The 15,582-nt window shown below is 51.7% G+C and overlaps 1 protein-coding gene across 1 annotated transcript in view; it reads left to right on the top strand.

Annotated features, from left to right (window-relative positions):
- CDH23 (cadherin related 23) overlaps positions 1-15,582 on the top strand; it is a gene marked incomplete at its 5' end in the record, with an annotated part of 203,926 nt that overhangs the window by 39,385 nt on the left and 148,959 nt on the right. The window contains 3 exons of the mRNA XM_082486729.1: positions 1,650-1,792; positions 5,371-5,418; positions 5,654-5,746. Coding sequence (XP_082342855.1) covers positions 1,650-1,792; positions 5,371-5,418; positions 5,654-5,746 — 284 coding nt within the window. The remainder of the gene's footprint in view (positions 1-1,649; positions 1,793-5,370; positions 5,419-5,653; positions 5,747-15,582) is intronic.

Raw genomic sequence — 15,582 nt, 5'->3', positions numbered from 1 at the left:
CCTGGCTGCTTGGTCATCCCCGTTATTTGCCGTGCTGTCACCTGAGTTTGTACCAACAGCCATTTTACGCCACGCTAGGATGTCCCCCGACTGCGGTTGGTGGCCTTGGGACCTGCCAAGCAGCTGGATCCTCACTTAAGCGTGCTTTATCAGCATGGTACAGCGCTAAATTTTTAATCAGAAAGTCACGCAGTGCGAAGTCAAATGTCTTACAAAAGTCTATTATTTCTTCGTTATTACCTTTATCTGCCAAAATTGTAATCTCATCAAAGAACAAAATCAGGTTTGTTTGACAAGGCCTATTTTCCATAAAATCGTATTGACTGGCATTAATTATGTTCCTATTGTTTAATTCTTTATTAATGGAATCTCATATCAGCTTTTTCCATTATTTCCACTGTGATTGATGTCAGGCCAACCAGTCGGTAATTGCCCGGGTCGCTCTGCTCGCCGAGCTGTGCCGCTGCGTTTGCCCTCTGGTCCGCCGGAGCTTCTTTCCTCTTCCCAGATGGATGGAATTTTGACATTTGTTCTCCTTGACCAGATGATTTGGGGTCATAGGGTGGTCTCATACTGCCAAAGACTGCTTATGCGGGGGTTGTCCCCCTCATCCTAATCCCTCGTCCAAGGGATCTCCTGTCCTTTTCTCTACTCACCGGCATTTTTCCTGTTTTCTCCACTCTCCTGCTGAGGAGGGGACTGAGAGCGGCTGGGTGGGAGACAGGCAGCCAGCCATAGTCGACCCACCACATCAGACTTTGGATGTGCTTGGAAGTGTTACGGAGAGGCCCAAAATGATGGGGCTGAAATGAGGCTCCAAGCGTGGTGGCCATCCCTCGCTTTCAGGGCGGTTGAAGTCATCCCACTCTGGGAGAAGTGTGGAGTTCACAAACACTCCCACGCGGCAACTTTGGAGGGTCCGGGTTGCCTCTTGGGTGCAGTCAAGAAGAGATATTTGCGACTGCGTGCCCGTGAGGGATGGCTGCGAAAGGCTGCTGTTGGCTGGGGTATTCAAGATGCTGCAGAAGATAGTTTCAAACGTGATTTGGCAGAAGGAAGTGATGGATTTGTCCCAGCATCTCTCGCGCTCTCTGGGTGTGTGTGCTCCACGTATGCCGAAAAGACCACCACTTGCTGCAGTGTTTAAAACAAACCCCAGGTCCGTGTTTGGCTCCAGGTCCTACCAAATCCCTGAGCCTCGAGGCACCTGTGGGCATCATGTCCGTGCTCTTGGCTTTGGGATGTTTGCTTTTCACCTGGAAATGCTGTTGTATCTGCTGGTGGTGCCCTTCGGTGGGGGAGAGCGTGAGGGAAGCTGGTGGGCCCTTACCCAGAAGAGGTATGAGTTCCTCCATTGTCTCCGGTCCCCGAGATGGCCGTGCTTCTGCTGAGCTAACGTGACTTTCTCTTTTGATAAGGGTGAGGGAGGAGAGGAGCTGCGGTACAATTTGTCTGTGCTAGAGAGAACAGTAGCACCACGCACAGCGTCGCTCCCCTTGCTGCTGTATAAACGTTTGAGGCATTGTAGTACCATGAGAAAATAGTTTTGGGGGATGACTTAAGGGAGAAAGGCGGAAGACCTGAATATTTTCAGGATTTCTCCCCCTCTGCCCCATTTCACTCATTTCTTTCCTCTCCATCTCTCCCAGGCTCCTCGGTGACTCAGCTGCTGGCCCGGGACCTGGACAATGACCCGCTGGTCTTCGGCGTGGTCGGGGAGGAGGCCAGCCGGTTCTTCGCGGTGGAGAGCGTGACCGGTGTCGTCTGGCTCAGGCAGCCCTTGGATAGAGAGGTAATGATGGCTTCTGCTGAGGGGAGGTGGGGGAAAAACATCTCTGCTAGCGTAGATGGTGGCTCTCCATCTTCGGTGGCACCTGAGATGCTTCTGGGTCTTGCTCCCCCGCAGAGTCGGGAATGCGGGCGTCTGGAGTGTCCCCATCAGGGTCTGTCCTTTGTCTGTCCTCAGCTGAGTGGGGACACAGGGAATAAGCAGGGTGCTCTGCTTCCACCTGGCTTGGTGGTTTTCCTGGATCCCAGAATAACATTTGCAAGTTTAGAAGTAAAGAAAACAATGAAAACAATCTACCGAAAGAGCAGGATGTTCGCACGTTCAGGGAAACTTGCAGGCTCCTTCTTTAAACCTATATTCCAATTAAATCCTTTACAAAGCGTGTGAAGAGCTGGGAGGTGTCCCTGCTTATTCAATCTCCTCATGACTTTTCATCATCTTGTAGGCTCGGGCTGCTGGATGCTAAATTTGGCAGGATTTTTGCCTCGGGGCCATTTCACCCCCTTCTTTTCCGCGCTAGTTTCGGCGTGCAAAGATGATATCCCACCCAGGTGCCTGTTTTACAAAAGCCCTGGCCCTTGCCGCCTTCCTGGGGCGAGGAGGAGGGGATACCCCAGATGCTTTGGACAGGAGCTTGGTAAGACTGGGAAAACACTATACCACTGGGGCAACGTCCTTCATTTCTCCTGTGCTCTCGTTTGCCCGTGTTTTAGCACTTCTTTTGCCAGCGGCAGCGTTGTGAAGATAAAAGCCCCGAGCCCACCTCAGGCGCTGCTGGCGGTCCCCCGGCCGGAGCCAGCCAGATGCGGGGATGCGGCGGAGCGGGGCGATGGATGCTGCTCCGGCTGGGGGAAGGCAAACCCAATTTCGCAGCGTTTAAAGAGCGAGGCTGTGGAAAAATGAAGTGGTTTTCTTCACCCCTCTCCCCTCCGCCTCCCCGTGCCAACAGCTGCTGGCATGAGTCATAAATCTTCCCCTATTTAAATGCCTACAGCTTCCCAATACTTATGATAACGGCCTTAAGCCAAGGAGGGTGATCAATAGATATTTTTTTTTTTAGGTGTATTTCGGTGGAGGGTGGGAAGGGAAGGAGTTGAGCAGAGCTTGTACGCGTGGTGGGGCTGAACCGGGAGAGGAACCTCCACCCATCAACTGATTTCAGGGGCTCAGAGTCAGCGGTGTGTGGAAGAGGGTGAAGAGAGACACGTGCGTAGCTTGGTATGGACCTGGGAAGGGTGGAAGTGGCAGTTTAGGGCGGAGGAAGCAGGATGGGGAGGGACGGAGGTGGGGAGGACGCTGACCTTGGATGCACGGGATCAAAAAGTCAGGGGGGAGAAAGCCGTGCGAGAAAAGCGGTGGGGAAAGAAAAGCCGAGGGATCAATTCTCGTATGATGGAGGAGGCAAAAGAGAGACTTGAAAAGGGAGAGGGAGTCGTGGTAAGGTAAAGGATGCAGGAAAAGGGAAAATCAAGGAAAAAGAGGAAGGAGTTGAATGCATAGAGGCAAAACAATTTTTAAAGGACTTTTTTTCATTCCCACAAAAATTAGAAGGAACACAGTTTTTTTTTTTAAAAAAGACAAACCCCGAGTCTAAAAAAAGTACGTGCTAAAATGAAGGGTGAAGAAAGAAATTAGCACGTGGCAGCTTTCTCTGCTTATTTTACCACGTTTTCAAAATGAAATGCTCAACAGGTTGCTTCTTCTCTCCTGTTTTTTTTGGGGTTTTTTTGGTTTTTTTTTTCCTTTCTTCCCTGCTGCTTTGTCCCTTGCAGTGGCGTGGACGGGTGCGGGAGAGGGACCACAGGGGGGTGAAAGACACCAAGGCAGCAGGGTGGGATGTGACGAGGAGCCAGAGGCTCTTCCTCTCCATCCCTGTTTCAGCTCTTCGTTCTGCCTGCAAGCATTGCCCCGAGGCAGGAGCTAGGAAAGGCTTTCTCGGGCTGTATTCCCCAGCTGTATGGATGGGGGGGGCTGGGAGGGGACAGATGTTGGGAGCAGGAGGGACGCGTACTCTGCTGAACTGTTCCCCAAACCCTTCTCCCACCCTTCCAACCACGGCACAAGCAGAGCTCTTGGTCCAGGCACCGGTGGCTGCTGCTGGTCCCCTGAGCTGTTCTTGTTAGGAATAAATCAACTAAATCTCTGCAGCCCGGAGAGCCATTTCAAGTTTGTTTTCCAGCCTTTCCTCCGCAATGCTTTGGAGGTATCAAGTCGCTGTGCTCTAGCAGCTCCGGCAGGGCAGGGGCACCGGAGGTGGGAAAGGGATGCCGGAGGAGGGGAAGGAATCGCAGGGACGGGGGGAACCAAAAATGTCCACGTGTTGCCCAGGTATCAGATAGGCCTGGGTCCATCCCTGCGTGATTTCTTGGTAAAATGCGAGTGAAATGATCGCTGGTGGAAAAGAAAGGTCGGGAAGAGAAGGTCTGCCTCCACTAGCAATATCCCCTTGCCCTGACACCAAAATAATCCCCTCTTCCCCCCTCTTGTCCCTCACCGCAGCACCAGTGACTTCAATATATAGAATCATAGAATGGTTCAGGTTGGAAGGAACCTTGAAGATCATCTCGTTTCACCCCCCTGCCCTGGGCAGGGACACCTCCCACCAGCCCAGGTTGCTCCAAGCCCCGTCCAACCTGGCCTTGGACACCTCCAGGGATGGGGCAGCCACAGCTTCTCTGGGCAACCTGGGCCAGGGGCTCACCACCCTCACAGGAAAGAATTTCTTCCTAATATCTAATCTAAGTCTCCCCTCTTCCAGTTGAAGCCATTCCCTCTTGTCCTCGTCTTATATAGCCATTTAAGACCAAGCTGCTAATTTAGTTAAAGCAATAAGGGGCAGAGAGGACTGTACAGGCATTTTTTAAATTTTTTTATTTTTTCAATGAGTTTATGGGATTTCAGCCAGTTCTTACCACAGGCCCTGGGCTTATCCCAGTCCCTCCAAGCTACGCGATATCCCAAGAACCGCTGCATGGCAGGTAAGTCGGGAAAGCAGCAAGATTTCGATAGCGAGACTACATTGTATCATCATCTCGAACAAAAGCTAATTAGGCAGCTTTTTCTTCGTTTGTGTCATCCTTGCGTCTCGCAGTTGGAGACAGCGCCGGGTCGTGGAAAAGTGCTTTTTCTCCGCCTTGTGCTTCTTCCCCCGTCGCTGGTACGAGCAGGCAGCCCGCGGCGGCGGCAGCGGGGACCCGCAGGGCGTGCAAAGAAAGCTGGAGCTTGCTGGCACGCCGCAGAAGGTTCAACAGCGGGCTCCTCTCCTCTACTTTAGCCCAGTTGTCTGTTTAAAGTGCTCAGTCAGTAGTCGGGGAGTCAGTTCCTGAGCCCCCCCGCATCCTCCCGACCCGGGGCAGAGCAGCTCTCCGTGCCCGCGAAATACCCTGGAGCCCCGCTGGCACTGCTATTTCTCAGCGGTTTACGCTCAACGTAGGTAATTGCGCTCGAGCGCTCCTTCTCTTCTTGGAGGTCCTGAAAGCGTTTTGCATGTAATAATATTGGCTAAAAGTCCCGAGCCTGCCATCTGCAGATAACCACCGCAGTATCTTTAATTATATGTTTTTCTTCTCCTTCCCTTTCAGACTAAGTCAGAATTCACGGTTGAATTTTCCGTCAGCGACAGCCAAGGGGTGAGTGTGACTTCTCATTTCATGGTCTGCGGCGCGGGTGGAGGGGAGCGGGGGAGGATGAGCCTGGGTTACCGGGGGACCTTCAGCATCCCGGGGAGGGGGGGTGGTCAGGGAGGTGGTCCCCACCCCTGGCCATCACTTGCCAAAAGGACGAGTCGAAAAGCAGCTTCAAGCTTGCTTTAGGTCTTAAATCCACGTGTAAAGCTGACACCCGTTTTTATCCATGTGGCCGCAGGTGATCAAAGGGACGGTCAACATCCAAGTCGGGGATGTGAACGACAACGCCCCACGGTTCCACAACCAGCCCTACAGCGTCCGCATCCCAGAGGTAGGGAACGTCGCAGCCCGGCTTCTGGCTCTTCCCTCGGTGGCCACGCTCGCTGCCTAGTTGCCGCCGCAGAACTGTGTGTGCTGGCCACCAAAAGACGGGACTGTCCTCCTGCTCTGGGACCCTCACTGTGGCTGGGGAGGTGGAGGATTAAACCTCTGGAAAGTTGTTGTTGCCTGAAAATGGGCAGAAGCAAAGTGACGGTGGTTTGGGTGTTGGGGGGGGGGGAAGGCAGGCGGAAGAGGAGGTTTGGAGCTCAGAGGCTTTGCGGCCTTGGTGATGTCTTTCCCACGACAAAAGTGAAGCTTGAAAATAGCTGGAAATGGGAATCTGCTTCTTTTTCTCTTCCTTTGAGCCAGGGGGCGTGTGCAGCTCTTGTCCTGCCTCAGGTCACCTCAATGACTAAATATTTCTCCAAACGCTTGATTTCTGGCACAGTCCTGCCCAAAGGCTTCTGCCCTTGCTGGTGGTTTACATTAACACCTCCGTAGCAGGACTTATCCTGTGATGTCCTAGGAATAAAATAGGTAGGAAGGGACCACAGAAGATCATCTCACCCAAGCTCCCTTCGTGTTAGATCGTGTTGCTCAGGGCTTTATCCAGCCAAACGTTGAATATCTCCATGGATGGAGTTTCCACAACCTTCTGCTGCTCTCTCTCTGCGCTGACCATTGCAAAGGAGGTGACACCTAGTCATACCACCAGGGAGAGCTTCTGCACCTAGAGCTCAGTTTGGCAGAAACGCGCCAAGAACTCACAGATCTGCTATGAATTTGGACTTTGAAGATGGGGAACAAAAGGAGGTTGCTGGTGCTAGGAGGACAAGGTCGGGGTATTCTGTTTGAAGGTGGAGATTAGTAGGGCTTTTCACGTCCTCCGGTGGAGGAAACCTCTCCCTCTCACACCCTGGTGCCAGGGCAGAGCCCGTTTTTCCCAAAGCGTGCCTCGGGGTGTGGATGAGGTCAAGCGTGACTGTGTGTGTGTGTGAAATCAAGCGGTCTTTGGTAATTGAGAGGTGCAAACGATTGTGTTACAACAGTTTATTTAATACGCTGACTGCTGATGCCGTGCCGTTGCGGGGCTTTGATCCTTCCCTGTCCCTCTGCTGCGAGGATGAGGTTTCTTCATTAGGTTGCTTGTGACGGATGAGCCGGGAGTTTTGGTCTCATCTTCGCGCCAAGTCATCTGAAACCTCCCTTTGAGAACGATACTGGGTCAGAGTCATTTCTCCTCCTCTTTAAAGCGCGAACGGCGCAGAAATGACTTGGCAAAAGCCATATGAGCAGCTCCTCGCTCTCGCCTTTCTGCTCGGGCCTCTGGAAGTTGATGGGTGGCCGTCTTGCCTTGATGCCGCTCCTCCCGGTGACCATCTGTCTGCTGAGGTCTGCAAAGCAAAAGGAACACCAGTAGGACTGAAGGAGAATAGTCTCCTCTGCTCTGCCCTCATATTTACCTCTGGTTTTGCTCTTTACGGCACCTGGTACAGAGGGAGTCCCTTCTCCGTGTGGAGAGAGAGATGGAAAGTGGGTTTCTGTGTCTCCCCTGGGAACTGGTGCTACATTAAGCCCCCGGTGTTTCTATACCTGGAGCAGTCGTGCCGTAGCTCCTCTTGCGTGTCGCTTCTGCTCCGGGAGCCGACATTGCAAATCTCAAGCCTTCCACGTTTCCCCATCTCAACCCACGTCAAGCCTGGGGAGCGGGGATGGTGAAGGTCCAGTGCTGCTCTGGAAAATTAAGGCTGACCGAGGAAAGGGAACTGCAGGCAGGTGATCTGGAGGGGGAAAAAAAAAAAATAAAAGAAGAGGCTGAACCCTAGAGTCTGCCTCTCCCATGTCATGCCGGGGTTTTGCCAGGAGGGATTTCCAGGACCATCTGATTGTTTGGGGTGCGGCAAGCACGGCGCTTCCCCCAGTGCGCCTGCTCTGCCACTTGGCTTTCGGAGCTGTGCTTTTCTGGAGGGTGGCCTAATCTAATTATCAGGCATCGCGTGCCAGTTTCCAGTTTCTATCCATGATCTTTAACCAAGGGCAGCCGATCAGAGGTAATGAGCCACAAACTTGTTGCTCAGCCAGCATCCTGGAGGCACTTCTGTTCTTCTGCCGGGGAGACAGCGTTTCCTTGTCCAACGCTGTGAAAGCAAGGGAACGGGGTCCCACCACTCAAGGAGGACCCTCACGGGACATACAAGCAGTGAATTTGCTCTCTGTGTGTGCTGGCATGGCTCTTGAGGAAGAGATGCCCTCTTGCTTTGAGAGCTTTGCTGGGCCACGGGTTGTCCTTGTTGCTCGTCCTTAAAACTGGAGGTGATGTAGCATGGAGATGGACCTTCAGAAGCTGAGGTCCCCGGAGCCAGGGGACATCTTGGATGCAGCTGAAGGTGGGGAGGTGATCATGGAAGGGGATGACAGTGCGCCCAGGTCACCTCCAGCTCAGGCCAGGGTGAAGAATGAGGGCAGGAGTAGCAAGACCTATCTCAAAGACCACCCAGCCCAAGCTGAAGGACCCATGGCTAATGAACCAATGGGGGCTGGAGCTTGGGGACAGAGAAGAGGCTAGCAGAAGTGCCTAGCGCGGCTTTGCATAGGCTGGCTCTGTGTAGAATTGGCAGCTAATGAGGGTTTTTTTTTTTTCTCTTTTTAATTTTGAGATAAATGGGTGTATCGATTTGCAGTTGTCCTAGCTAATGGAGCAGCAACAGAAAGGCTATTTAAACCTCGCCGCTTATTGTGTGGCACTAGGAAAGTCAAAAGAAGAGTGTGCATAAATAAATGGAACGTGAAGTAAACTGACCTTTAAAAACAATACTGCCTCTAAACACCCATCCCGGTGTTTTACGCAGTCCGCTTGATTTGAGAACGGGAATATATTTGGGCGTGGGCTGTGGACGCGATTCCTCTGGAGCGGGGGGAGAGTTTAACCGTGGGCTCCTCGCGTCGCAGCAGCTCCGAATACCCAGACTGGGGATCGCTCATGCGTCGGGCTGATGCCGCTGGTCCTCTGCGCTCGTTGTGTCTTAATCACATCCCTGGCACCTGCCTGGAATAGCTGAGCGAGGGGCCCGCGTGTGGGGAGGGGGACGTTGCTCCAGCGTAATCGTCCGTCCCGTCTGGGCAAGGGCGCCCCGTGATTTGCTTGTCAAAAGGCAACGAGGCGGCGCGGACGCTTTCGGGTCCGTAAAGAAAAGGGGAATCCTGCTAGAATTGGCGACTTAATTCACCAAGCTGGCCTCGACAGAGCTCATTAAGTTCTCGTGTATTCATTTCAGGCTAATGGCTGTCATGCTGACTGCTGTTTGATTTGCTGTAATAGACTTTTATGGCTTTCCAGTTTGCTAGGACGTGCGCGCCTGTGTCTGTGCCCTGTGGTGCTGCTGTAGTACATTAGTCGCTCGTGCGCTTGCTACTCTGACCTTCAGGGTTTGTTCTCCTCTTGGATGCATCCCTTCCTCCTCATCCTCACCCAGCCCCGGGGTACCGTGGTTCTGGGAGTCTTGGCTTTTATCATCGGTGAAGATCTATGGCTGAGCCCGCGGCGGGCTGTTGCGGCGATGCCTCGGTTTCTGACAAGTCCAATCTGCTTTCTCTCGTCTGTTTTTCCATCCAACTGCATCTGTAGGAAACTCAGTCTTGTCGGGTTGTCACGCTTCAAGGGGTTTACGTGAAGCGAGCAAGCCAAGTGGAGTCAAGCCCCTGCGTTGGTTTTGTGGTACCTGGTGCGGTGTTGGGATCGGGGTGGACTTTTCCCATAGGTGCCTTGGAGGCTATCCTGTCCCAGCTTCCAAGCGTGAGACCTTCTGGGGCACGCAGCCCTCCATTTGCCTGTGAAGTGAACATCTACATCTCTCTGAAAGACGGTTGCGGAGAGGTGGGGGTTGACCTCTTCTGATGAGTAACAGGCGATAGAACAAGAGGAAATGGCTTCAAGTTGCCCCAGGGGAAGTTTAGATTGGATATTAGGAAGAATTTCTTTACTGAAGGGGTCATCAGGCATTGGAAGGCATTACCCAGGGCAGTGGTGGAGTCCCCATCCCTGGAGGTGTTTAAGGGTCGTGTAGATATAGTGCTGAGGGACACGGTTTGGTGGTGGGCTTGGCAGGGTTAGGGTAATGATTGGACTAGATGATCTCACAGGTCTCTTCCAATCTAGGAGATTCTGTGACCCCTTAAGCTTATTCTGGAAAGGCATCTGCAAACCTCTCTTCTGCATCTGCTGCTTCCAGGTGCTATGCTATCTACAGGACCACGTCTTGGTCCTGCAGAGCTTCCTCAAATGTTGAGGCCGTTGTGTGGTGTGGGTAAGCAAGTCTAGTATCTTCTCATGAAGAGCAGTTTTCCCCCATAACCCCCAGCATCTTGAGCCTGTTGATCAAATTCAAACCCTCCGTGGCCTTCTCTTGGCCCTGGAGCATTGTCAGTCTCCACGTGTTGGCAGAAAAGTCGCTCAATTGATGGTTTCTTTGCTGGAATGTTCCCTTCAGGAGGTTTCCAGTGGGGTTTTCTTTCCTTCGGCATTCTCCCCACCTCACTCCTCCCATTACAGTTAACACACTGCGTGATTTATAAAGTAATACCTATTTTTGGGTTACATCATCCAGCAAAAAGCTGTCCTCAGCCAGGCTGTGGGCCAGAGCCTGCCGTTTAGCACCTGGGCCATTCCCGAGATGACAGTTGCACCACGAAAAACTATCTGTGACATGACAGGAGATATTCATTATAACGGGGCTCTGTTTCCGAAAGGCACCCGCCGCATCTATAACCACAACCATCCGCACTGGGAACGTGCTCATCCCGTCTTGAGCTCTAGCAAGTGCCAGCAAGAGGCAGGGCTGTGGGAAAGGAGTTTAAAAATAGAAAGGAAAGTTTTCTGGGCGGTGGGCGGCATCGGCTAGGCAACTACGGTCCAGCTTGCAGGTGTCGCGTCTTCTGAACTCAGCCCCGATTTACCAATTTATTTTAATTGGGAGGCAGGCGGGCACTTACCATCAACAGCACTCCCTTCTGCTTGGGGAGCAGCCTTTGGGATCGAGCCTTCACAAGCTGCTGGTCACCGTTTCCATCCTTAACGGGGTGGTGTAGTTGAAAACAGCGGCTTTTGTGATGTGGGTTTTTTTTTGTTGGTTTTTTTTTTTTTTTTATTTTAAATCGCACAGAAAGATGTTTGGCGGGGAGGGGGAGAGAAAGGAGGGGACCGTCACTGCCGTGGCCCATCGCACAGCCTGGAACCGGACCATGCTGGATGGTGAGCAGGGGCAGGGAGGAACGGAGAAAGCCCCCAAAAGCCCTAGCAGTAATTAAAATTATTATTTTGCTTTAATGGTAATAATGTGGGTAATTACATCAGTTTCCCCGCCATCCTGCCGGGGAGTCTTCAGGGGCTCGTATAATTCTATTGCGATGGCTCCGCGACCTGCTGCGGCGCATACGAAGCAGCCGCAATGAGCGGGAGCTCCCACTTCAGCCCCATTAGCCATTCCTTTGCACGCTCCCAGACACCTTTTGGGTTCGTATTTTTTTTTTTTTTTATTATTTCTTCGCCCCCGCCCCCCCTTCCTTTAAATAAAGAGCCTTTAAATTGAAGGAGATGATAACGGCACTGATAAGACAGATGTTCCTGCCACGTTGCAAAATGGTCTATAATCATTGTTGGCTGCTTTCCTTCCTCGTTTCTTTTTTTTTTTTTCTTTTATTCCTTTTTTTTTTTTCCCCCCTCCTTCTCCCTGCTCACTGTTTGCCTTCTCTCCCTGCCCTTGTGCTTCTGTGTGGATTTTAGAACTGAACAAATAATTTGCAATTAATAACTTAGCCACCAAATCCAGCCTTCTCCTCCTTCCGCCACCTTTGCGCGTGCAAAATTTGCCAGCGTGTCGAACTCCCCCGGCGGCACTTCGGATGCCAGTTTGTTTCATTTATTTACGGTGGTTTGTTTTTTAGAAACTTCCTAGGAAGGCAACCAACAAATTAGCAAATTATTCAAATTATTCATTAAACGCTGCTGGGCCAGAAGCAAGTGGGTTCTCTTTCCTGGGTAGGTGAGCATCTCCGTCTTGCCTCCACCCCGGCATCCCATCGGCATGACCGAGGGTGATCTCTCGCCTCCGGTGCCTGTGGGAGAAGTGGGAGATGAGGCTTTGACTGCCGCAGCGAGAAGGGTCTCGGTCACGCAGGTACGCAGCAATAATCCACGGCAGGTGAAACGTTTCCCAAACTTCCCGAGCATCCTCATTTTTCATCGCGTTGGTTGTCGCTGGGTTTCGAAGTCGGCCTCCGTCAGCCCTGAGGGGGAATAGTTGGCCAACAAAAGAACAGGTTAGATCTCCGCGCCGTCTCTCTGGCTTCGCAGAGCTGCTCACCACGCGTTTGTTTTGAAGGTTCTCCTCTCCAGATAATTTTAGTTATATATTTTATTTAAATTTTTGAGCAGCCTTTAATTAATTTCCAACTTTGTCCAGCAAACTCGTGGAAGCAGAGACATGTTGTGCCTTCCCTTCCATAGTCTTAAGTGCGGGCGTAGTGTCCCTCTATTAAAAAGCCATCTTTTAGCTGGATGACCTCATCCCTTTGAGAAGGTTTCATCTGCTCTGTAATGACTAGGTAGAATACATCCCTCAAAGGAATCATGCCTTCTCCCCTCCTCTCTCAACCCCGGCCTGCGTGATCCGCCAAGATGGGGCTATTTCTGTATTGCTCGGGAAGATTGAACGTTGAAACGTATCTTTACGTGGAGAAAATTGCCGAGTCGTGATTTTGCCAGCGGGTGCCGTTGGGATGCCCTTTTCCGTCGGTAACCCAGAGGCGGCGGGAGCGACCGCCGCCTCCTGCCCGCCGCTGGCGCGGAGGGGCAGAGAGAAAAGGGGGAGCTGTGAGAAAGCGGCAGGCGGGATGGGGACGGCGGGATGTGAATAATGCGCGAACGGCCGGGCTGCGCGTGCTGCGGCGGGCGGCGATGCCATGTACGTTGGCACGCTGGCTGCCTTTTGGCTCCGGGGTGAGTTTTGTAACTATTCATAAAGGTCCCCCGCTTCCCAAACATAAATGGGCTGTTGAAGTTGCGGGGAAGTTGGGGCTCTGTCTTGGGCGTTCCTTCTGGTTTTTGGATGCTGGCGGTTCCTTCGGGCAAGAGCTTGGAAGCATATCGGGTGGCGGCTGTCATCTTCTCCCTGCTCTTTTCTTCCAGCACTGAAGAAAGGCGCTTAAAACAGGCTGCAGTGCGCTGAATAAAACAGCGTTTGGGCTAAAGGGTTTGCACAGCCGACGTCCATGGAGATGCCTGTGGGATTTATGTAGAAACTTGTCTTTTCAAGAGGTACTTATTAAAGGGTCATGCTGCATCCGTAAGATGAGAGGTGGAGGCTTTGAGCGATACGTGGCTTGGGGACAAGGGCTTGCATGGGGCTGGGAGGCTCGTGGAGGTCTCTCCTTGCACGGAGAAAGCCATTGTGTCATGACGCAGGTGCTCGGACCTGGAAGCATCCTTCCTTCTCAAGGTCACCCGTGCGCAAGTTTTTAGCGTTATCACCGATGCGTGTACTGTGACGCCGGACGGAGAACGTCAGCGGGTCTTGAGTGACGTCCTGACGTCCTAGGGAGAAAGCAAGCCTCCACCTCTAGCAGTCCTGGTGCTTGTCTGGCTTCAGAGGTGAATAGGAACCCCTGGTCCTTTAAAACACGTGCCCGAGGAGCGAAATGAGAGACGCAACAGAAACTACTGGGGCGGAAAACTCCAAATGGCGTGGAAGTAATGTGTAAAGTGTCCTGGAGATAACAGTCATTTCCACCAGGCAAAACTTGGGCTCTTTCTGGAAGGATACTGCGGCAAGAAGTAGGGGGGGAGGGGGACGCGACAGCCTGAAAATTCAAAATAGTAGTGCTGTTCTGACCAGCATAATGCTGGGGTGAACAAAGGGGACAAGGGAAAGCAAAAAGGGGAGAAAACGGCAGATTTGGGGCAGAAAGGAAAGCTAGTGCGGGGCAGCAAGCAGTCCGGTGCCTCCGTGGAGGAGCTGTCGTGCCGGGAAAATAAGACTCTCGGAGCCAAAGAAATAATCTCGGGGCAGAGAAAGAGTGCTGATGCATTCTCCAAGCAAGGAGCATGTAGACAAAGAGGGGAGAGGCAACTTGGATGAATCCGGAACCATTCTTCTTGGAAGAAATAGGGACAAGGAAGACCATCCGGAGTCGCTGAGCTCCTGAGCGGCCCCGGGACACGGGCACGCTCTGTAGGAGTTTCTTTGTACGGGTGCCGAGACCCGGTATCTACCCATCCCTTGCGGATTTGTGAAGCTCTGAGTTTATTATAGGTGTTCACGTCAAGGCCGATGTCTTGAGCTCAGGATGGCCAAGTGACGATGGGATCCCCTCGGCCCCACCGGCAACAAGCGACCCGGCTTGCTCGCACCGGGCACCCATCCTCCGGAACAGAGCCGGTGGCTTGTTGGTCCCACAGCATCTCTTGCAGGAGCGGTTTGGGGTTTGGGCTGAAAGGCTGCTCCTTCCCGGGGACCTGGAAGTGCCCGCGCAGGGCGTCCCAGCCCAACCCTTTCGGTATAATTACACTTACACATCTGGGCAGCAGATGGCTTCAAGGTCTCTTCCTTGTCCCCGGCAGGAGGAAAGACTCTCTGCTGCCAGAAACGGGCAGAGGAGCTAATGAATGTGACCTGCTAGCAATTAGTTTTGGTTTATCTCTCTTCCCTCCCCTTTACGATATTCTCCCAGGAGCCTGGGGACGAAACTTATTATCTCGTGCCAGGCAGCACAAAAGCCTCGTCCCCTCCCTTTGCCATCCCGGTTTTGTCCACCTCCCTCTCCGTACATCATCTTTAAAGTCTACAGCGAGGAGCATGTCTGGCCGTAGAAACATTTCGGAATGCGTCGGGGCAGCGTGCGGGTACCAACTTCTCGGTGCAAGACAGCAAAAGAGCCCTCACTGAAAATACATATTTTTTTTTTTTTTTTTTTTTTTTTTTACCTACATAATGACGTGGTTTGTTGTTTCAGGCTCCTTTTTTCAACTGCGCCGCCTAAATTAAGGCGTGATTACGGTCATAACGCAGAAGCGGACGGTGCCGCTGCCGCTTTAGGATACTCGGGCTCTTTTCCACCCGAAATAACCGAGCTCGGCGGCGGGCACACGTTAGCATCCTCGCTCAGCGCAAGCTCAAGGAAGGCGAAGGTAGAGCTGGCAGAAGCAGCTTGCCAAAGCGTTTTTTCGATAAAACCGCTGGTTTTAATTAAGTTGGAAATATTTAGGGAAAATGTGGCCCTTTTGACAGCGGAGCTGGGCAGAAGTAGCGTTTCGAAAGAACAATAAAAATCACTCTTGCAATAGATTCATTCCAATTTCTTCTTCAGAATTGCGTTTTGTAGTTTATTAGTTTGTAATGTGTCAGTGACAGTCATGTATAATAAGCTTTCTACTGCTGGTCATACTTTGTGATAAAATAATAGGCTAAATCAGTCTCTCTTTTTTTTTTTTTTTTTTTTTAAATATTTATGCGTGAACTGAACTGTTTGCATCAGTTTCAAACTATTTTCATTACAAATGGGAGAAATTTGATCTCGGAAGAAGTTTCAATCAGTGTTGGGCAGCCGTCGCTTAATTTCAACCATTAATTGCCGTTGAAACGGAGAAGGCAGTTGATTTATTTGGTCAGGGTGAATAACGAAGAGAGCAGGAAAACTTGAACATAGGGTTCAAGGCAATTTTGTTGCAAGAAAAGAAAAAAAAAAAACCAAACTGAAAGTTTTTTAATTTTCAGGATTTGTTTTATGGGAGATCTTGAGGGGGGACAAATAATATATATATATATATATTTTTTTTTTTTCTCTAAGTGAGGA

The sequence above is a fragment of the Vanellus vanellus genome, assembly GCF_965231255.1.
Source record: "Vanellus vanellus genome assembly, chromosome: 7".
Classification (NCBI taxonomy): domain Eukaryota; kingdom Metazoa; phylum Chordata; class Aves; order Charadriiformes; family Charadriidae; genus Vanellus; species Vanellus vanellus.
Note: the sequence above shows the minus strand (reverse complement) of the source record. Positions and strands in the feature narration are given on the sequence as shown.